Source organism: Falco cherrug, chromosome 1 (genome assembly GCF_023634085.1).
Source record: "Falco cherrug isolate bFalChe1 chromosome 1, bFalChe1.pri, whole genome shotgun sequence".
Lineage (NCBI taxonomy): Eukaryota > Metazoa > Chordata > Aves > Falconiformes > Falconidae > Falco > Falco cherrug.
The window spans coordinates 17858945-17880870 of NC_073697.1; the positions used below are offsets into that span (position 1 = coordinate 17858945).

The 21926-nt window shown below is 47.7% G+C and overlaps 2 protein-coding genes and 1 long non-coding RNA gene across 5 annotated transcripts in view; 1 reads left to right on the top strand and 2 right to left on the bottom strand.

The window, feature by feature from the left end:
* LOC129735311 (uncharacterized) overlaps positions 1–21926 on the bottom strand; it is a 114331-nt gene that overhangs the window by 53148 nt on the left and 39257 nt on the right. The gene's annotated exons all lie outside the window — the stretch shown is intronic.
* Positions 43–20875, bottom strand: NUDT9 (nudix hydrolase 9). Of its 3 annotated transcripts, XM_027813043.2 has the most exons (9): positions 20768–20875; positions 15156–15341; positions 9402–9638; positions 5245–5340; positions 4369–4455; positions 2951–3062; positions 2384–2530; positions 2047–2131; positions 43–653 (listed from the first exon to the last, which is right to left on the bottom strand). In XM_027813043.2, the coding sequence occupies exons 2-9, from the start codon at positions 15188–15190 to the stop codon at positions 478–480; spliced, it is 975 nt and encodes a 324-aa protein (XP_027668844.2). In that variant the 5' UTR covers positions 15191–15341; positions 20768–20875; the 3' UTR covers positions 43–477. The 3 variants fall into 3 exon arrangements, with proteins under 3 accessions (XP_027668844.2, XP_055557037.1, XP_005444559.2); XM_055701062.1 differs by lacking the exons at positions 15156–15341; positions 20768–20875 and adding an exon at positions 11595–11763; XM_005444502.4 differs by lacking the exons at positions 15156–15341; positions 20768–20875 and adding an exon at positions 11280–11543.
* Positions 12000–20236, top strand: HSD17B11 (hydroxysteroid 17-beta dehydrogenase 11). The gene is made up of 7 exons (XM_055701077.1): positions 12000–12282; positions 14114–14221; positions 14863–14994; positions 16149–16255; positions 17597–17734; positions 18009–18125; positions 19539–20236. The coding sequence occupies exons 1-7, from the start codon at positions 12073–12075 to the stop codon at positions 19624–19626; spliced, it is 900 nt and encodes a 299-aa protein (XP_055557052.1). The 5' UTR covers positions 12000–12072; the 3' UTR covers positions 19627–20236.

Sequence of the window (21926 nt, forward strand, 5' to 3'; positions counted from 1 at the left end):
CTCAATAGAAAAACACTGAAAAGACATATTAAGTGAAACAACTTAGAAAAGAAACTTCACTTTATTATGCAGCACTTAAGTCATCATTCAGGTTATCATCCTACAAGTCTCACTCACATCCCTTAAGGATTTATACTCCTGACAAGAAATCGGTGCAAAAATACAGAGCTGAAGTGAGCAGCCTCTGAACCACAACCAGTCAGAATTCCAGGGTCGTCATGCAAATCTGCAGATACTATGAAACAGCTGCAAATAATGAAGACAAAGCAAAACAAGGTAACAGCTCCACATTCATCTCATTTCTCACTAAGAAATCAAAAGCAGCAATCTGAAGTGTCTGAGAAAGCCTCTATTTGTCAGTGCCAAGCATTTCTGCCAGCTGAATTTCAAAGAATTTCCACTGAAAAGGACAACATCATCAGTTTCAAAGCTGGAAAATGTATTCTCCCCTCGGTGTCTGTTGGTTCCTCGTTTACATCACTCACAGCACTCAGGACCAGGATCTTCACTCCAGTGGGCTCCCCATTTCTCAGTCACAAGCTTAATGAAGTAGCTATGACTTGCATACAACTTGAGCTTCTCACTGATATCAACCCACTTCACTACTCCAGCATCATCACCTGCTTCCAGAGGCAAGTTATCCATTGTCTCACCTGTTCACAAAACAAGAATTAGGACATGCTATTGCATCTTCTCTCCTGCTTTTCCTTCTTATATCTGATCAGTTCCACCCTTCCACATGGCTCCTTCACAGGCAGCAACCTTCAACTGCTTCTCAGAGAGAAGCCAATTAGGTTCCTCACTGATTCTGTGCCAGAAACCTTTTTCATACTTGCAATATTTTAAGGCAAATCTGAGTGGCAGAAGTGGTGTTAACTTCTAGGTTACCATCAGCAGCCTGACAAGTTACAAGAAATCATTATGACAGCATGTACTCACTACTGCAAGTTCAGCCAATCCCTCTAGCTTGGTTTTTGTTTGTTTCGCTAACATTTGACTGCTTCCTTTCTCAGGTACTCTTCTACAGGACAAACCAAATTCTAAAACTTTATATAAACTTAGAAAACCAGAATAATTAAAATTTTACTGAAGGCTCTAAAATAAGAAATAGCACTTAAAGAGGCATGCAGAAAAGCTTCTGAATTGCTCTTTGAAGTTTCTTACTCCGTTTCCAAAAACAGTCCCAGGACTTCACAGACAAACAACAGAAGAAATGCTTTTATAAGTACTACAAAATATATAATAGAAACAAAGACCAAAGGAACAGTATCGTCACTGTTTCTGGGGGCTGATAAATCAAGAACATGTGACAAGTGAAGCATCACCACTGGTATCTACTACCCAAAACAAAGGGGAAATGTTCACGTCAGAGTCTTCATGTAATGATGTCTCTGACACAAACAAGTTAGAGACACCTAATTAGACTGACTTACCTTAAAGGTGAGATATGAGAATCCAAAATAACAGATCAATCTAAGAACTACCAATGTATGCCCATTCCTACTGGGTTACAGAAATAAAGTGAGGTCCAACAATTAATCCGGCAGAATAATCAGGATAAAGTGTCTCAGAGCAATTACAACACCGAAACAATAAATGCAGTGAAAATCTGCCAGCAGCCACGCTCCTGAAGCACACACTAGCTACTAAAGGAAAAATAACAAAGGAAACTGACTAACCTTCCACCCCAAACTCATTAAAAAGGGAAATTAAGCCAACTCAAGAAATATAGAATATTGGACAATTCGTGTCACTATCTCCATACAAAGACACATGGTCCATAGCTTAGAACTAGCTAACGAATAAGTTTTCAGGCAAAGCCATATATTTCTTATTTCAAGACTGATGGAAACCAAAAAGGACTACCTGTCATGGCTGAACATCTTTGGAGACAAGAAACCCTCACGCCTATTGGTTTAAGTCCAATATTTTACACCTGACTTGCATGCTCCCCCAATTTCAGTCAGTCTCAGCCCAACACATATCCCAATCTCAAACCCACATGCAGAGCAAAAGCCAACGAAGAGCACACGTGGAGATACCCACCGGTTTCATCATGATAGTTCACAGCCTCTGTCTCCATCCAGGCATTATCAGTGTTACGAGGATCATCCACATAACCTCTGTACACCTAAGGCCCCAAACAAACCAAAACAAGCTCAGTGTCACAACAGACAAGGTGGAATCAATAAGAAGTTTGGTTTTTTTCTTTCCCTCTGGTACATTTGCCATTAAGAGTTTTCAAAAGTCCCTTCCATCTCCTACACCATGAAAACCCAAGTATCACAGCTTACTTTCATTTGAGCTACACTTTTTCAAGTTCCACACAGCTGAGAGTTACATGCATAGCTCAAGAGGCTATCACAAGAGAGACAGAGCTCACCACAAAGTGTTCCTGGCTGAACAGCCTGTGGAGCTGCTTCTCCAATTCTGCTCTCTCCTCAGGTGATTTCTGCAAGGAGTTCAAGGCCTCCTCCCCAAATTCTCGCTTCAGGGTAGCACTAATCTTCTCCCCTGGGTCCACCATCCCCTTGGGAGGCAGAGAAAGAAAAAAAGATTATCATCCCTCAGATTCCTCTTCTTTTTACTGTCCTTTGGCTCTTTATATATTGCATCCACCTGCATCGTACCCTGGACATGAGAGGAATTTTACATTTAGTTGTAAAAGCAAACATACACATCCTTCAAAACCTGCAATGAATTAAATTGTGCCTGCATTGAGCAAAAGGTATGGTCAGAATTAAATATGAATACCACCTTGCAATGCAGAAACAGCAGAAGGCATACCAGGTGATGCTTGGGCAAAGCTAATTCAAGGAGCATTTCTCCTCACCTCTGCAATATGAGGTCGTTCCTTAAAAAGCATGCTTTTAACACACGCACACCAGTTATTGCCTCATGGCTTTACCAAGCGGGGAAATGTCTACTGTCTCCAGAGCTTTGCTCTTACCCCTGGAATGGCCCACTCTCCACAGTCTCTCCTCTTGATAGCTACAAACTGTAAGATGTTTTTGCCAGTAACTGGATGAGCAATTTTATTGCCACTTCCATCCCTCTTCCACCTGCAGCAAACGACAAACAAGAACATTCTTTGCGACTTCCTCACACAAGGCCCTGAGAAACAGCAAGGTCACCTGTAGGGGCGGTGGGGGGAAGAAAGCAGCAAAAGAACAGTCATGGGGGAGGCTGGAGGGCACGGCACCAGCGGGTGCTGTGCGGCACGATCACAACCAAGGGCAAAGCACCGAGTTAGCTTTGCACACCTCTACCAACCTTCCTCAGCCAGAGGGGCAGAAACCACCCCAGAGGCACATTTCTGTAGCCACACTGACAGCAGCCGCTCCTTTGACAGCCACATCCAGCACATCCCACCAGGTGCAACACTCACAGAGCTGCACTTGTGCCTATCCATGGAGATAAGCATGCCTTCTGCTAGAACAGAACATGCATTCAGGCTGCAATACCTCTGACCCATGCACTCAGCACAGGGCCACAAACACCCATCATTGCCTTCAGTAAAGAATTAAGAACCACGTGTAGTTAAAGCAAAAAGCTACCTCAACAAAGACAAAATAAAAACAACTTGTCTTTTACTTTCAAGGAACCAGCTCCGTAGCATTGGCAGCCTTCTGAAAGAGGGAAGTAAAATGGATTAGGGTGATTTTCACAATGGTTCTACCTTCAGCATGGCACTTCCTCGCTTGCACCTTTGGTAACTATACAATCTTTTCTGAATTTCTTTGTGCAAAACAGTTAACATGTATGCACAGACTCGGCTGGCAAAAGCACCATGAAAACAGAGCATACACTCACAAAAAGAGAGAAGCCTAACCCCACCTCCTCCTGCAAGATACTAGGCCAAGTTAGTATTTCTTACAGAGCAAAAGCAGGCACACTGCTTTTTTTTCACTGTTGACTGATTACAACAGAAAAACCTACTCCTGCAATTCAGCCTGCCTCATCTAAGGCCTTTTGGCATATTAGTTATACAGTAGCACAGTACCACCTAATCCTGTCAGTTTTTACATTCATTAAAGATGATTATTTGTATAATGTATTTCTGCTGAATTATGCTTCCTGGGTTAGTTTTTAAAAAAATCTGTTTCCTCAGCATTTCAGAAGCTATTGCTTGACATAAGCAGTGAGTCCTTACTCTTCTCCACAGACAAAGACTAAAAAATTATGAAATTCATGTTCCACATGTCTATCTCCTTTCAGACATCCATATCTGAAGGGGCTTACACATTCAGAAATACACACAAAAGGCCTGCGAAAAGTATTAGCCTGTCCAGAGATGCACAGAAAAAGCAAAATGCATGGGTTTTTTTTACTCTACTGCAGGGCACTTTTCAGCCACCTGTCCCTTACCTAGTTACAACAGGATCAGCAGCATGGTTTGGTCCCCAGCGCCCTAACAATCCTCTGCCTGTGAGGCCAGTCCTTCCTGCTGGATTTCTGAAATAAGTAGCACAGTACATTAAGCATATTTACTTCCCCACATTCAAAAGACACTCCAAGTATTCTAAAAAAGCAGCTTCAAAGAAGCTTAAATAACAGCAAATAGCAGCAACATACATCTGGTGCTACTATGTGCTTTAAAGAGCAAGAGCGCAAAGCATGCTTTTCTTCTTCATCAATGTCTTTTTGTGTTTGACAATACAGGAAAAGGAATATACAAAATGGCTTTGTCATTTCCCAGATCTTGTCATGTGATACTCCTGATCAAGTGTTACTCTCACTGCGCACACATGCTTGTCTGGAAATTGAATCTAGTTTCCAAGACTATAGATGCACAGAGCATTCAATTACGCACAAAAGGCAGAAAGAAAAGATATTAATTTTAGATAAGATTACCCATCTGGGCTATGTCAGGATTTGTCAGTGGAAGGAAACGCCCTTCCACTCCACCACAGCACACAAATGGTACAAAAGTTTCAGAACCCAACAACTGGTCAAACTGTGGAAACAAGTAATTCAACAGACTGTTACTAACAGTTAGACTTCCTCTGTTCTCCAGTGTCACCACAATCCTGTTGTGGTAGTACTGGCTAACCTTTTAGTGCCTCTCTGCCACAACCTTCTTCCAGGAAGAACTCTCTGGCCCTGAGGTCTCATTTTTCCTTTCTCTAGGGGACACTACCTTGATTTTGTTCTAGCAGATACCATGTATCAAAACCGACAGACCTGTAAGAGCTCCGAAACTACATCCCTGAAATGAATATGCAAACGAAAAAAACCACTCACCGGGGCCTCCCGTTTTCAACCACATACAAACCATTCAGACTCCTCCTTTCCACTTCTCCATCTCTCTCATTGAATTTGGGAGAAAAACCTTTATCACTGCATGGGAAAGAATAATTTAATATAGGTAAGTTATAAAATGCAGAACACTCCTCTGCCCTACAAAAGCTTGAAGACCAACCACCAGACTGGCAATACCCACCTGACCAACAAGCAGTTTTCACCACAACTTAAGCTAAATGCCCTCCTTTTCCTATAGGAAGCTATAAAGTCTCAACCTCTACCAATGACAGTCTCCCTGTACTTAGTTCTGCAGACATAAGCACACCCCTCTAAAGTATTTAACATTGCATCTCTCTAGATTTTTATTTAGCCAAAGTGTTTCAAAGGTGTTATTGTTAAGGTTAGAATCACAGAATTGTTTAGATTTGAAAAGACCTTTAAGATCATAAAGTCCAACTATTAACCCAGCACTGCCGAGTCCACCACTAAACCATGTCCCTGAGCACCGCATCTACACATCTTTTAAATACCTCCAGGGATGACTACTCCACCACCTCCCCAGGCAGCCTGGTCCAATGCCTGACAACCCTTTCGGTGGAGACATTTTTCCTAATATCCAATTTAAACCTCCCCTGGCACAACTCAAGGCTGTTTCCTCTTGTTTTATTGCTTGTGACTTGGGAAAAGAGACCTACCCCCACCTGCTTATAAGCTCCTTTCAGGTAGTTGTAGAGAGTAATAAGGTATCCCCTGAGCCTCCTTTTCTCCAGGCTAAACACCCCGGCTCCCTCAGCCGCCCCTCACAACACTTGTGCCCCAGCCCCTTCCCCAGCCCCGCTGCCCGGCTCTGGACACGCTCCAGCCCCTCAGTGTCCCTCCTGCAGCGAGGGGCCCAAACCTGAACACAGGATTCCAGGGGCGGCCTCACCCGTGCCCAGTGCAGGGGGACGGTCACTGCCCTGGTCCCGCTGGCCACGCTGTTGCTGACACAAGCCGGGATGCTGCTGGCCCTCCTGGCCACCTGGGCACGGTGCTGGCTCATGCCCAGCCGGCTGCCCACCAGCACCCCCAGGCCCTTTCCCCCCAGGCACTTCCCAGCCGCTCTGCCCCGGCCTGGAGCGCTGCGTGGGGCCGGTGTGACCCCAGGGCAGGACCCGGCACTCGGCCTTGTGGAACCTCATCCAAGTGGCCTGGGCCCGTGGATCCAGCCTGCCCAGACCCCTCTGCAGAGCCTCCTGCCCTCCAGCAGATCAGCACCCCTGCCCAGCCGGGTGTTGGCTGCAGACTCGCTGGGGGTGCACTCGATCCCCTCGCCCAGATCACAGACCCAGATCACACGAACCAGGACCGGCCCCAGCGCTGAGCCCTGGGGAACACCACGTGTGCCCGGCCGCCAGCTGGATGTGGCTCCATTCCCCACCCCCCTTTGGGCTCGGCCAGCCAGCCAGCCTTTTACCCAGCCCGGAGCGCACACGTACAGGCCGCGAGCAGCCGGTTTCCCCAGGAGATGCTGTGGGACACGGTGTCAAAGGCTTTACTGAAGTCCAGGTAGACAGCACCCACAGCCTTTCCCTCATCCACTAAGTGGGTCACCTTGTCACAGAAAAGAGATCAGTTTCATCAAGCAGGGCCTGCCCTTCATACAACCCTGCTGGCTGGGCCTGATCACCTGGCTGTCCTGCACATGCCCATGTGATGGCACTCAAGATGATCTGCTCCATAACCTTCCACAACACAAAGGTCAGGCTGACAGGCCTGTAGTGCCAGATCTTCCTCCTGACTGTTCTTGTAGATGGGCATCACATTTGCTAAATTCCAGTCTTCTGGGTCCTCCCCAGTTAGCCAGGACAAAGGAGATATTAAGTACCTCAGCCTTTTCCTCATCTTTTGCTACTATGTTTGCCCCCACATCCAATAAAGGACAGAGATTCTCCTTAGCCCTCCCTCTGTTGCTAATGTATTTATAGTAACATTTTTTAATTGTCTTCTACTGCAGTATCCAGATTAAACTCTAGCTGGGCTTTCCCCTTCCAATTTTGTTCCTGCATAACCTCACAACATCCTTGTGTTCCTGCATAATCCTCAAAACAACCTCCAGAGTTGCCTGCCCCTTCTTCCAAAGGTGGTAAACTCTCTTCCCCCCCTCCCGCCCCCGAATTCCAGCCAAAGCTCTCTGTTCAGCCAGGTGGGCCTTCTTCCCTGCCAGCTCATATTTCAGCACATGTGGACACAGCCTGCTCTTGCACCTTTAAGATTTCCTTCTTGAAGAACACCTAGCCTTTCTGGACTCCTTGGCCCTTCAGGACTTCCTCCCAATGGACTCTGTCAACCAGCCTCCCAAGCAGGGCAAAGTCTGCCCTCTGGAAATCCAAGGTAGCAGTTCTGCTGAACCCCCTTCCTTCTCCAAGAACTGACAACTATCATTTTGTGATCACTATGCTCAAGACTGCCTCCAACCACCCCATCACCCACAAGTCCTTGTCTGTTCACAACAGGTCCGGTGGGGCACCTTCCCTAGCTGACTCACTGACCAGCTATGTCAGGGAGTTATCTTCCACACGCTCCCGGAGCCTCCTAGACTGTTTCCTCTGTGCTATTTCCAGCAAACATCTGAGAAGTTGAAGTCCCCCTCAAGAACAAGGATTAGTGATCCTGAGACTTCTCCCAGCTGCTTGTACGATGTTCCATCTGCCTCTTCATCCTGGTTGGGTGGTCTGTAACAGACTCCCAGCATGATATATCTACCTTGTTGGCCTTCCTCCTGATTCATACCCATAAACACTCAACCCTATCTTCATCACTAAGCTCTAGATAATCCAAACACTCCCTAACCCATGGGGCTACCCCACCGCCTCTCCTTCCTTGCCTGTCCCTTCTTAAGATTTTATAGCCACCCATTGCAGCGCTTCAGTCATGCCAGTCATCCCACCACATTTCTGTGATGGCAACTATGTCAGTTTTTCTGCTGCACAATGGTTTCCAGCTCCTCCTGTTTGTTGCCTGTGCTGTGTGCACTGGTGTAGATGCACTCTGGCTAGTTAGAGAACACAGAAAGATGTTATCCACTGAAAAAATGAAAAAAAAAGATTTTACTAATTAAAAAATTGAGCAGAAATGTTTATTACATATGATTTTTCAAAATTTCCAGCTAATAATCACAGATTTTTCAAGATTAGCTTAATGCTAACCTCCTATGTCCACCTCTGAAAACTGGTAGAGAAGCAGCTGTCTACATAAGCTTATTTCCTTTTCCAAAAGCAATTCCTCTCAAACCATTACAGATTTCAAACTACTGACTAGCTTCTACCACACATAATTAATTTAGGAAGTTACACTAATACCTAAAACATTACTCTGCATTTTCAAGTACTACCAACACCTACTAAAAGATTACCTGACACTTTTCCAACTATCCCTTGGCAAAACATCAGCCACCCTACGGAGCCTGAAGAGCAGTGTGCCTTGCAATCAGCAGAATACTAAATCAAATTAGGAGCAAGTAGAAGCACATGTTCACACAGCAATGGGAAACAAAGAAGGCAAGGCTGAAACCTCAAGTGCCACTGTCTTCTGATCTTTCTACACAGATGTGATAATGTGAAATGGTGATTCCTGTGTGTGCACAAGTTATACTGGATGCATGCATCTTTCTCACCAAGAAGCATATTACAGCATTCCTCGAGAGGAGAATATACACACAGAATCAATTAAAAAAATACACGTTCACAGAAATTAATCATGCATTCAACCTGTCACATTTCCTGGGTCAGAGTGCTCAAGTACTAAACTTCTACCTTAATTCTTTTCTCATCTTGCATTCAATCCATGGACAAGTAGATTATGAAAACGTTCTGCCAAATTCTTAGAGAATTAGATTTTTACTTAGCTCACAACACAGAGAAGCAGCGCTACACAGCATCAACAGCTGTCCATCATTCAAATTAACACTACTCTTATCTCAATCACCAGCTCAGTAAAATTATGTGTCAAAGACCTTCACAGCTATCCCAAACAATTCAGTTCCCTAACCACCATTCTTCTAGGTCTTGAATTTCACACGTCACTGTCTCACTTAAACTGATGATCTTATTAACTCAGCTGATCACTGTTTTCTGCTTCCATGTTCACAGGAGAAAAGAGCCACAATTTTCACTCACTTGATTTGGGGATCTGCCCAACTGGGTCCAGCCAAAACAGACATCGCAGTGTACTCCACAGGATTATAATCTTTCCACTCAACCAACCAGCCCACTTTATCTTTAGGAACTTGGCTACGCTCAACATGCGATCCTGGGTACGGCGAGGTAAGAGCTTTGCTGTGGTAGAACTTAACATTATAACTGTTGAACATGTTAACAGTTTGAAGATGAGCCCAACAGTTCGCAGACGAGTTACTGAAAGAAAAAAAGAAAAAAGCACCTCATTCATTGGGCTTCAACCCTGTAATTTAATCCCAGATCTTCGCAGTACACTACAGCAAGCAGAACAGAACACAAAACATCGCTCAGTAATACATCATTGCTTCTTTCAGACATCATGCAAATGTATACCGGGACAACAAATTCTGAATTTTATCTTCAGCTTCTTGAAGCAGAAGAGTATTCTGCTAGACACACATGAAGATTTCATAGCATGAGTGACAAGCTGAGAACTAAAACTGCCATTCTGTACTGTGTGGAACACTGACCAGTTGTTAACCATATACAAGGAACACCTCAGAGATATTTACCATAAATGCAGCAGAAAGGCCTGCTTGAGTATTAAATCTCAGTGCGGGCATTTCATCAACAAATCGGCCCAGCCTTACAAGAGTCCTGCTTCCACATCCAGTGGTAACGCAAGTAAAAACACGAATCAAGATATCCAAATGCCTGAGAAACACAGCTCCACAAGTTGCTGTGATCAACAACATATTATTTTGTACAATACTGAGCAGGATAACACATACCTTTTTCTTCAATTTCTAAGAAGGCCAGAACCATCAAACTAGTTAAAATAAAAAAATACTTGACATATTTAGTATTTTATTTTGCCATGGGTTTCAAAGAGCTGAAAAACTAGTCAACCATCAAATATTTAACAGCAGATTGGGTTAAAGCGCCTGATCACCAGCTCTTAAAAACTCTAGAAAGATTTCCTTCAACACACAAGGTGGCCTTCCTGTACTTTTTTTTTTTTTTAACTATTACAAAAATCAAGAGTATTCACTCTAGAAAAGATGCTCAAAGCTCAGTAAGGGACTGTAAGCTACAAGGGTATTCTAGAAACAAGATATTTATCAGTTCTTAGTGAAAACCTTTTATTTTTTATAAACAATAAGGAGTCACTTCAAGCATACAAGGAAATACATCTCTGCAAAAATACAACCAGGTTTTAATAACATCTGAGCAAGATGATGACGGGACCAATCAAAAAAGCAACTCATACACTATTAACCCTGTTATTTGAATATAGATGTGAATATTGGATTATAACTAGCAGAACAGACCAGGCTTTTTAAAAAACACCGGTTCCAGTTCTAAATTTCTCATTCATGCTATTAAATCTTCAGGTCCCTCTAGGGGGCTGGGTTCATCTTCAAGCTGAAGTTGAGAATTCCTTGGTCAGTTACAGCACGCGTGTTCAGCCACGTGCACTGCTGGGGTGATGCTCTCAAGAGCACAAGTCACCTCACAGATCACCTGAGGCTCATAACATCTTTAACAGAAGAGGGAGAAAGGCCACACTTGATAGGTGCCAACCTCCACATGCAGGTCAGTGTTACACCGCTCTTCTGGTTTTGAAAAAGCGCATCAGTCCAGTTTTAAAGACTGATGGTTATTCCTGTCATGTCCCAAAGGGACAAGCTCAGCTGTGCAGCACATCCCACCCCAAGCCCCCGGGGGGCAAAACAGCCCTGAGGCCTTGGCCCAGCAACGAGGCAGCCCCTTGAGAGCGGGACAGCACCGCAACGGGACCAAAAGCCAGCAAAGCCCCCAGCTCAGGAACGCTCCGCGGCTGAGGAGCGCCAGCCCCAGCCTGGCAGGGCACGGTACCTGAGGGGAAAGCGGCACCGTTGAGCGCATCGGGCAGGCCGGGCGGTCAGCGCAAAAGCGAGAGAAAGCACGGCGGCTGCCCTCGTGAAACCGAGGGACGCTGACACCGAGGGAAACATCGCCGCCGCCACCGGCCCCGCCTCGGCTCCACGGGGCTGGGCTCGGGCACAGGCCTCCGGTGCGGGCGCCGGCCCCCCCGCCTGGGCAGGGCAGCCCGCTCCGAGCCACCGCCGCCCCAGGCCAGCCCAGGGAGCCGCCAGCCCCCTCCCAGCGTACCCCTGCCCGCCCAATAACCGCCGCCGCCGCCCGTACAACCTCGCCCCTCGTCGGCCGGGCCGCCGCAACCGCGAGCGACGCCAGCCCGCCGGCTTGTCCCCGCCCGTGGACACGCCCCTCCCCAAAGGCCGCGCTCTCATTGGCTGCGGCGGCCCTGAGGCGTGCAGCCGGCTGTTGCGCTCGGGTCGCTGCGCGGTGTCGGCGATCGCGGCGGCCGCCTCTCACGGGAGCCTGTGCCCGGCCGGGGCGGGGCGGGAGGAGCCGGTGCCCGCCGGGGGCGGGGCCTCTGACTGACGGGGCGGGCACGGCGCAGGGCTCGGCGGGCGGCGGGCGCCCCCTGGCGGCGGCGGAGGGACGCGCAGCCCCACTGCGCCTGGCCGGGCCCCCACGGGCACGGCGCTGAGCCCCGCACCACCGCCCGCACGGGCCCGCCCCGCTCCCGCCCCGGGCCGCGGCGCTGCCTCCGCCGCTGCTGGGTCCGGCTCATTGCGGCGGGCAAAGGGCGCTCGAAGGCACAATGAATCCGTTTCTGGGCCTTCTCCTGTTCCTGGCTACGCTCGTCTACTCCTACCTGGAGGCTTTCGTGAAGCTCTTCGTCCCCGCCAGGAGAAAGTCCGTCCGCGGGGAGCTCGTGCTCGTCACGGGCGCCGGCCACGGCGTGGGGAGAGCGACGGCGCTCGAGTTCGCCCGGCGCCACAGCCGGCTGGTGCTGTGGGACATCAACAAGGTAACGGCGCCGCTCCTGGCCCGGCCCCGCGATCCCCGGGGCCGCGGGGCTGCCAGCAGCGCACCCCGGGACCCGCATCCGCCGCCACCGGCTCCCGCTCCGGGGTTTGGCCCCGCTTGCGCCGGGGGGTGCGGGGCGCCGGGGCCCGCCGCCACCCCGGGCAGCCGCGGGGGGACGCGGTGCCCGGCCGCTCGGAGCCGGAGCCCGCGGGACCCGCAGGGAGGCCGCTGCGCTGAGCCGGGGCCGAGCCCGCTGCGGGCGGGCGCACGCACCCTGGGGACGGTGACGGCTCCGCCGCAAACGTTTACACCGGCCCAGACTCCGCGTTTCGGCTGAACTGGCTGGAACGCCACAAGGGCCGGGCACGTGGCGCGGTCAGGTGCAAACACGCAGAGAATGTCGCGCAGCAGGTGGCAGTGGCTGCGCGGAGGGGTGCGTGGCTGGGATCAGGGCGCAGCAAAGGTGCCTGGCACGGTGGCCCACAAACTCCGGAGGGGTTCATCGTGTCATCCTGAAGCTGCAAAAAAAACGAACCCACCACAAACAAAAAAACCCCAAGAGACTACTAGCATAAGGGGATGCGCAAATAGGGAGGATATTGTGTAATATTTTCAGTGTCCATTCATCCTACCCATTACAATTAAAATCAGACTTTGTGTATATGTGTGGTCATGTCCATCTTCACAAATGGTGCCGGGTTACATGGTATTAGACTGCCAGCGTGTAAAGGGCTGCTGCCGAGCGTTGTCTGTGTTCACTAGAATGGAGGAAGAAGGAAAAAAGAATAGTGAGTGAGTGGGCTTTGCTGCTGGGAAATAGGTTGTAAGGATAAAAAATAAGCAGGCATTGAAATACATTGCCCAGGGATGCAGTGGCTCCTGAAGATTTTAAGAACAATTTAGATGATGATAGAAGGTCAGAAACAGCATGATCCTCTTGATCCTGCTTTGAAGCAGAAAGATGGGCTTACTGTTTTTTCACTGTAATATAAAAGATGGACATTGCCACATGCTTTTCACACTACTGGTCACATCTAACACAAGCTCCAAAATGTTTAGTCAAATGATGAAATGCCTACACACTAAATGTGGCTGTATGAAAATAGCACCTTTGTATTTTGACAGTTTCCTGTCACAGGAACAATGCTCAGATCCAAAATATGAACTGATGCAACAATTCACACATGTTACTGAGGGAAAAAAAACCCTGCCTTTGTTTCCAGGGAGCAGTGCTTGGGCTCTGGCATTCAACTGGGAATCACAGGCCTTCACTGAGACTGGCAATGTCCACAAATGGATCTCAGTAAAGCATGTCCTCCATATCTATCAATAGCTGTTCTGGTAAGAAATGCCTCTCAGCTGTGCACTTTGGAGCACACCTCTCGTCTCACACTCAGTCTGTGAATACAGCAACACACAGGCCCACTTTTCATACCTCAGGGGGGTGTGGGGTGTGTATGTCAGCTGGGCCTGTGGTTTATGAGCCCGGTTTATAGTCACAATGTCCGCCTGCTGGCTGTGAAGTCACCAAGCGCGCCCTTTCTGCAGCCGAGCTACGAGTGCTTCACCAAGGCAAACTCACTCTCGTTGCCACATTCCCTTTCCGACAGTCACTCTACACGGGTCCAAATTCAAGGTTGGAAAACTGGTCCTCCCACGGACCCTGGCTACAGCACTTTCCCTGGGTAGCCAGGAACTATCTAGGGGCTTGGCAGCCGCTAGGCAATCCAGACAAATCCATAGCCTCTAACTGGCCTGCTGTGGTGCCCGAGCAGCAACACGCGGGCAGGGTACAGTTGCACACACGTGTCTTTCTTTTCTGCCTCGTACAGCATGGCGTTGAGGACACGGCAGCAGAATGTGAAAGGCTGGGAGCCACTGTTCAAGCCTTTGTGGTGGACTGCAGCAAAAGGGAGGAAATCTACAGCGCTGCAGAGAAGGTAGGGGAGCAGGGGCACGTCCAAAGGCTTACCCAGAGCTGCTTGATTTTCAGAAAAGTCAGGAAAACAAGAAAAGAGGTCTTGTATGCAAACCGTGCCAGCCCCTGTAATCTTCCCATTTCTTGCGGCTTTCTGTACGAAGAGTGAAGTAGCACTTCGAGATTGCAAGCCGTCTCATCCTCTTGTGAGGCTCTGGCGTATTGCACCTCATTGCAGAGTTTGCTCCTTAGACTTCTGGCCCCTGAAGAAACTTCTGCCTTCTAGTTTCTTGAACAGCACGCAGGCAACACTGGGGACCTATGAAACACTTCACTGTCGAGGATATGGTCCAGCTGGCTCAGAACAGTCTGCCTGTCCATAGTCCCAGCTGTGACTACACAGAGCATACTGTGCCTGTGGGCAATGCCTGGAAGGCTACAAATACTAACAGTAATTAAGGGACAAGCATCAGCTCTAAACCAGGTGTCATGGTACCACTGCACAGTACCTACCACGTCTGGAAACGTGGCGCATTCTTACTCTCTCTCTCCCTAAAAGAAATGACACTAAGAGTTAAATTAGTTGTCATTTGTCTTCCTCAGCCTTGCATGTTTTTGACAGTGAATGACCCGCACATTTCTGGGTTCTTTCCTGTCCAAAAGGTGAAAAAGGACATCGGGGACGTCTCCATCCTCGTGAATAACGCTGGTGTGATCACAGCTGCCGACCTGCTCTCGACTCAGGACCACCAGATTGAAAGAATGTTTGAAGTCAACATTCTTGCTCACATGTGGGTAAGGGCCACTACCAGCTTCCTATCTATAGGTTTTTGGGAGCGTTGTTCAGGAGGCATATTTAGACTCTTTTCAGCTACCAGTGAATTACAAAAGCATCTTTCGGAAGCGTATAGCACAGGGGCACCCAGCTAGACTGACTGTTGGGAAACTTGACTAACCTCCTGCTGCTCTGAGCCCGGCCGAGTGTTTTCATTCTCTCTTTTCTCTGTGTGAGCCACCCAGCGACAGCCTCATCTGCAGCATGGGTTGGTCTCTGTCAGAGGTGTGTTAGGGTTCCTCTTTGCAGCAGGTAGTTTGGGCACCTGCAGCTGAGCGCCGAGATCCTGCAGGGGGACGGTACACAGCTGAAAAACACAAAGCAATGTTTTTATCAGCTGACCTGCACAAAGGGCAGCCAGCACATGGCCCAAATGGCCAGTAAGCTGCAGGGCACAGCCAGGCCTGGACCCTCCCTGACTGCAGCCACCAGCCAGGCTGATCTCCCCGAGTGCTCCTCCCTGCACGGTTTGTACCTTGCTGTGTCACCACCTTCCCTCCCGGCTCCCTGAGCTACTTCCAAGCCCGTCTGCCATCAGTCCTGCCTCTCCTCTCTCATCTCTCTGCAGACTTTCTCACAGCTTTCTCCCAGCAGTCTGAGTTGAGGTGACACAGCCGGGGCCTACCAGAGCTGAGCCTTGGGTCCTCAGCATGCCCACAGCTGACCCCTGAGGCAGGGCACATGCCCACAGGGGTTACAGAGTGGGACGGTTTCAGCCCTTAAGGACTCCTTGTTTGTGGCAAGAAAAGAGAAGCTACAGGTTGGCAAGTGTTGTATTCTGTGTGCTGGGGTGAGACACTGGCAGCATTGCTGCTGACACCTGAAACCTAGAAAGCAGCCTAGGAAAGATGTGCAAATCAGCTCCTGTTTATAGCAGAGTTCCTGAAACATTCCTGCTTGGAAAACAGGTTCCCAGTTGTGCCAGCTGAACGGAGAACAGGGGTGTCTGTGGCTGTCAGAATCAGAGGTGCTGTGCAGCACATAGCATTAGCATTAGTTGCTTTATTAATCATAGTCAGGGTCGGTGCTGAATATGCCTAACAAAACATTGTTCTTTTCCACCTTTCCCCCCCGCCCCCTGCATTTTTGCCTCTTGGTTTAAATGACTTTCAAGACCACGAGAGCTTTTCTGCCAGCCATGATGAACAACAACCATGGTCACGTTGTCACAGTGGCTTCGGCAGCAGGCCATTTTGTGACTTCTTTCATGGTGGCTTATTGGTAAGTGATTTTAAAATCAGCTCTCTTCATGTTATTTTTAATTGCGTCTTCCCCATCAGTAAGCACAGCGCACCCCAAACCATCTTGCCACTGGGTATGGTACGTCCAAAGACCCTGCTGAGGAGGAAGGAAGCACACCAGCCAGCACTTAAGGATGCCTGGAGGTTCTGCCCGATTTGCTCATTAGGTCTGACTGAATCAGGAGCAATGGTGTAGGAACAGTCATGAGACACACCAACTAATGAAAGCTTCTCCTTTTTTCCCTCCCTCACCAATGCAGACTTTTGCTTAGCAAAAAAGGTATCCTCTTCCCTTCTCCTTCTTGGAAAGCAGTGCTCCTGTGAGTTCTTGTAGTGTTGTGAAGTAAAACCCTAGTACGTAGATTTTGATCTTTCTGCTGTTGTGGCTGTGACGGTAGTGTATAGAAATGCTTCTGCCATCATGACATAAGGTTAATTTCTGACTCTAGAATTACCTGCCAGAAGGTAGAAGACGTAATTATGCTGTGTTGTGAGCAACCTCACTGATGGAACTGAGAGGTCAATAGAGGTCAATACGCGGCCTGTTTCTATGAGAAGCACTTGAATCCGGATGCGTGAACAGAAACACTGTTAGACTGCACAGCAATTCTGCGTGCCACCTAGCCCTCTAAAGAGCAGCTCCAGGCAGAGCAATCTTCTCCTGGGAACACGCATTCTTACAGAGTCACTCACCGTTTGCAATGGGAGAGCTCCTGAGCCAGGGATTTTACTGGGATTACACTGTCCAAATCAATAGCAGTCAATACCCCGATTCTCTGGCCCTGCTTTCTTTTGGAGTTGGCTTATACTCCTGGCCCGCACCAATTTCTGTGGCGGTATGTTCCTCAGTTTTTTTGCACATGTAATACTCTCTTCTATTTCAAAACTCACACGCGACTGTCACAAGATGCTCCTGTGTGGTACAAGAAGCAGTAGAGGGTTGTTCTCTATTTCTGCTCTGCCCATCCTTCTGAAGTGTACAGCCTCTGGGTGCGCTCCTTCTGAGAATCTTCTCACATGGGAAAACGGGCAAGTCCATAGATTGATGCACATTAGCTATCATTTTCTAAGAATTCCTGACATTTGTCTTGTCTGTTCACCACTGAGGCAACTTCTTCTGAAAGATGCCCACTCTGCATTCCAGAACTACTTCCCCAAGCAGCAATATCTAATGCAGCACTACCCTCTGGCACAGGGAAAGTTAGAACTATCCCCTGCCCTGTCTGTCCGCTGGATTACATTTTCTTGCCTCCTATTTGCAGTTGTAGAAAGCTAGAAATAGTATTTCTGCCTTCTCAATTGTGCTTTTCCCTTCCCGCAGTTCAAGCAAGTTTGCTGCAGTTGGATTTCATAAAGCTCTGACAGAGGAGCTGTCTACCCTGGGAAAGGATGGAATCAAAACTACATGTCTTTGTCCCGTTTTTATAAACACGGGCTTTGTCAAAAACCCCAGTACAAGGTAACTACCAGAACTCTGCCTCCCTGTCCTTCCTTCTCTGCATCAAGGCACTACATACTAGCCCCAGCTGTAGACCTTGCTTTCCAGCTGACTGTAGGAAGCTGGAGATAAACGTTTGTATAGCACCGGCTAAGGAAAATGTGCGCTGCCATTTCACATGCATAACGGTTGCATTTGAATTACCTGAGTTTGTGCGTAATTGAAGCACTCTACATTAGCTAGTACTGCCCCTGTTGTACCGCTGTAGCTCTTACACATATGTGTTCTTGTCTAGGCTTGGAAAGATTCTGGAGGTTGACGAAGTTGTAGAGGCCCTGATGGAAGGAATACTGACCAACCAGAAAATGGTTTTTGTCCCATCACAACTAAACATTGCTTTACTTTCTGAAATGTAAGTAGTAAAAGAAAAAAAAAAAAAAGGGGGGTGGGAAGACACGTATTAATGCTAAGTACCTGAGTATGTAAGTATCTAACTTTTAACATCTGATTCAAGATTAAGTTTTATTTTATGCATTTTGCAGCCATGGTAGTGAAAGATAATGGTTTGGCGGCATAGCAAACCCTGGAATGACAGCCAGAAAGCAGTTCACCTTCAACGCTATCCCATATTTTTTTTATTACCTTCAGCATTGTATACTGGCATACCTCCTAAATATTTTAGTATGAGAGTAACACGTAACAAGGTAATGAAACAGCAGTGGTTCTTTATAATGGCAACAGCAGACACCGTACACAAAGATTTTTTTGAGCCCTCTCATAGATACTTGTGATCCACTTTCTACAGCTAATGATATTCACCTGCTCTGCAGGCTGATACGGAGGGAGTGAGAAAACAAGAGAACCCTTTTTTTTTTTACAATGCCATTTCCCTTTTGCCTGCAAACAACGCTTTCTCTGAAACAGCAGCCTCAGAGAAGTTCCAGACAGAGCTGAGGACCTGCTGCTCATTAGTGTTTGTTTCTTCATGTCAACGCCAAAGACTGAGGTCACAGAGGCTGGGAAAATTGCTTTAAGTGGGCTCTATTGCTTCTCTCTGCCACATAAAGCAAGATTTGTGCTCTCACACATATTTAATATCCAGGGAGACTGCTCTGCTGAGGAGACATTTTTACCAGAGCTCAGGTTCCAAACCTGTAATTCACATCAGAACAACTAAATTAAGTTTTCTATTAACTTCCGCGGTATCTCATGAAACACGTGGTAATTTCTTGTTTGCAAAACCTGACACCAGACAGTGGGAAAAAGCTTTTAAGTCTTTTTGCATCTCCAAGAGCTCCACGCTGACAGTGCAAGTCTGCAGAAGCATAGACAAGTCAAACCTAAAGCTGTCAAAGCCCTTACTTGGCCTTTTTTCTTAATGTGGGGCAAGGGTACCTAACAAGACATGACTCATAAGATAAGAAATCCTAGTAAAGGAAACTGCACCTCAGTTTTAACATCTCATCCTTCCATAGGCCTGCTGCTTTTCAGAGTATAAACCCCTCAGTACATACCTGTCCCTGTTCAATATCAAACCTACCTAGATCCTGCAACAATATTGCAACCCCAATACTGCTCAGTAGATACATATACCTGGCCTTGGAACTGTCATAAAAGAAATGGGTGGGACTGGAATTAAACTAGAAAGAGACTGATGAGGCTACACATTCTCTGGAAATAATGGCCAGGTTAAGGCTTTGTCTCAGTCTTTGTGTGTGCATGCATTCTGCTCCCAGACCAGCTATTCCCTCACCTGCAGTGCCACTTTTCCCCGTAATTTAAGTTCCTTAAGCCAGATTTAATTTCACATTATTATCTCTTCCAGGTTGTTTCCAGAACGTGCCCTGGATCTTCTGAAAAAGATGACCAATGCCAAGTTTGATGCAGTTGTTGGGCAGAGAAGCACCCAGTGAAAAGCAAAACTTGATTCTCATTTCCCAGTGGCATGAGTGAAACCCAAACATGTGCTGAGCGTAGCTCAGCTGGTTTGATTCAGAGCAGAACTAAGACAGATGCTTCCAGGCCATTTCCAAGCACAGCTAAGGGTTTATCCCACACCTGCAGTAGGGACATACCTGCGTAACACGAAGCGTTAACAAAGCAGAGATGCAGCTCTAGAAGTCTAAAGGGCTGCTTTGGCTGTGTGTGTTGCATCGCCTCGATCTCCAAGTGCTGAGGCAGGTGGGGATTCTCTCAAAGCTCATCTTTGAGACAGCACCACTGTCTACTTGAGCACAAAGGGATTGCCTGCAACTATGTTCATATGGCCTCATCCCTGAGCAAAAGCATCTTGGAGGAAGCAATTTATAGAGGAGGTGGGTGGCCTGTTTCACCTCAATTGACCTTTTTAAATTTTAAAAAATGTGCTCTAATGAACGTTCAAGAGTTTCATGTGCTTTGTAGCAAGTACCTGAAATAATACAGCCTCGTTTGTAGTGCAATACCCAATTACACTGATTATCAATTATGCATTTACACCATCAGCATTCCTTATTCCAAATAAATACAGTTCTTTAACCCAAAGGTGTCTCTCAACAATGAAAGTGGCAACCAGGTCCAAGGAAGGACAGTGGAGCAGGTGCCGCAATGGTGAAGGGGTCAGGCAGAATCTGCCAACAGCCAGGTCAGGCCGCAGGGACGAGGCAGGTCCCCGGTCACACTGGCAAAGCACATCGGGATCAGTGAGGTGCAGGGCCAGGCATGGCACGCCGGCAGCGCAGCCCGTGCGGGTGGCAGGTGGCCAGGGGGCAGACGGTGCATGGGGGAAGGTTCCACCTGAGCCACCTCACAGCTCCTCATCACAAGCTGGCAGCCTGCTCTGACAGGGCCCACCCCGACCAGCAGGTTAGGCCCCCAAAGGTCTTTGGCCTGTGGTACAAGAGAACAGCACCTGATGACACACGGGTCAAAGACCCCTTCAGAGCACAGATTATCTTTCCACCTACTTGTGCAACTCCTGACTGTGCCAGGCCCTTGCTGGCTCACAGCCATGTAAGGGAGGCCTCAACATGCTGCTGGAAACGGGTGGCTTCCAGCAGAATCCATCCCACTCACCTGAGCATTTCATGTTGTTCTGTAAACTGAGGTTCTTCAGAAAAGGGAAAGCCTTCTTAGGTGGCAACAGGTAGGAGTTCATGCTGCTGGCAGTCCAGACGGCACAAAAATGGTTCCTTTGTGCTCATGAAACAGAACATTCAAGGTGTTTCAATGCACAAGTTCCCAGCTTGGGATCTTCTGCTTCTCAGTGCAAAGATTCCTGTAGCCAAGATAGGAAAAGAAAGAAGGGGTTTGCAAAATTCAGAGCATCAAAAAAAGTTTTAAAGCCAATTAAAGGACAGTTTGGCACAATTGCCATTTAAAATGAAAGCCAAATTGAGTGTTTTGTGGTGGCCCTGCCTGTCTTCCCCACCCCCCACCCCTTCCTTTTTTTTAGTTAGTTATTGCCTTTTTGCTAAGATGACAGTCCTGTTACATGTGAGACGCTTGAAGCCAGAGCACATCTGTTTGGCTTTTTCGTTACGTTCAGTTCCACCTATTCTTACCTACTGAGGAGTCAAAAGACGTGAAAATAGTGATGATTCAAAAGCCCTGTCAGAAGGAGCAGCATACTGGCCAAAATATTTGTCCGTACCACTGATACCCAAAGGCTAAATCTCTACTTTATTTTTCTGTAAGTATTTGACAATTGTCTCTCATATTGCTAGCAAACACTGTTAGAACTTTCCACTCAGCTTAGCTTCTCCGAGTACATACCTTTTACATTTCTGCTATTTCATGGCTTAAATCTTTTTTCAAAGAAAGGGTACAGTACAATCCAATGATTCCGAAGAAAAAGCTCAAAGAGACCCAAGACAGACAAGTCCACAATCTGATGAGTAAGCCCTCTTCTCAGACAGGGGAAGGACTGGCTCCAGTAGGACACATCAGGAAAGACATTTGGCTTCTCTGGGCCCAGTATTCTTAATAGCCCTAAGCATCACTCAGATTCTGATGGCAGCATTAAATTGGAAGACAAAACACATCTGGGGAATAAGCACTCTCCTGCAGAGCATGTTGCTCAGCACAATTGCACCTAAGCAAAGGGAGACCCTGTTCACTTCTAGCTTGCCAGATCTAAACCAGTCTCTCAGCTCAAAGGAATTAATCAGGCAGCACAACTTGTGCTCTACTCCACATGCAGCTACAGTTCCTCTGTCTCTCTGGCTACAAGTCT

Excerpts from the sequence above, each read along its gene's own strand:
- NUDT9 (XM_005444502.4), bottom strand. The coding sequence starts at position 11,398 with ATGTTTCCCTCGGTGTCAGCGTCCCTCGGTTTCACGAGGGCAGCCGCC. Across the intron at positions 4,456-5,244 it reads GTTGAAAACGGGAGGCCCCG|AAATCCAGCAGGAAGGACTG; the intron begins GTGAGTGGTTTT and ends TACTTATTTCAG. Across the intron at positions 2,132-2,383 it reads TCAGCCAGGAACACTTTGTG|GTGTACAGAGGTTATGTGGA; the intron begins GTGAGCTCTGTC and ends TTGGGGCCTTAG.
- HSD17B11 (XM_055701077.1), top strand. The coding sequence starts at position 12,073 with ATGAATCCGTTTCTGGGCCTTCTCCTGTTCCTGGCTACGCTCGTCTAC. Across the intron at positions 16,256-17,596 it reads TCTTTCATGGTGGCTTATTG|TTCAAGCAAGTTTGCTGCAG; the intron begins GTAAGTGATTTT and ends CCCTTCCCGCAG. Across the intron at positions 17,735-18,008 it reads GTCAAAAACCCCAGTACAAG|GCTTGGAAAGATTCTGGAGG; the intron begins GTAACTACCAGA and ends GTTCTTGTCTAG.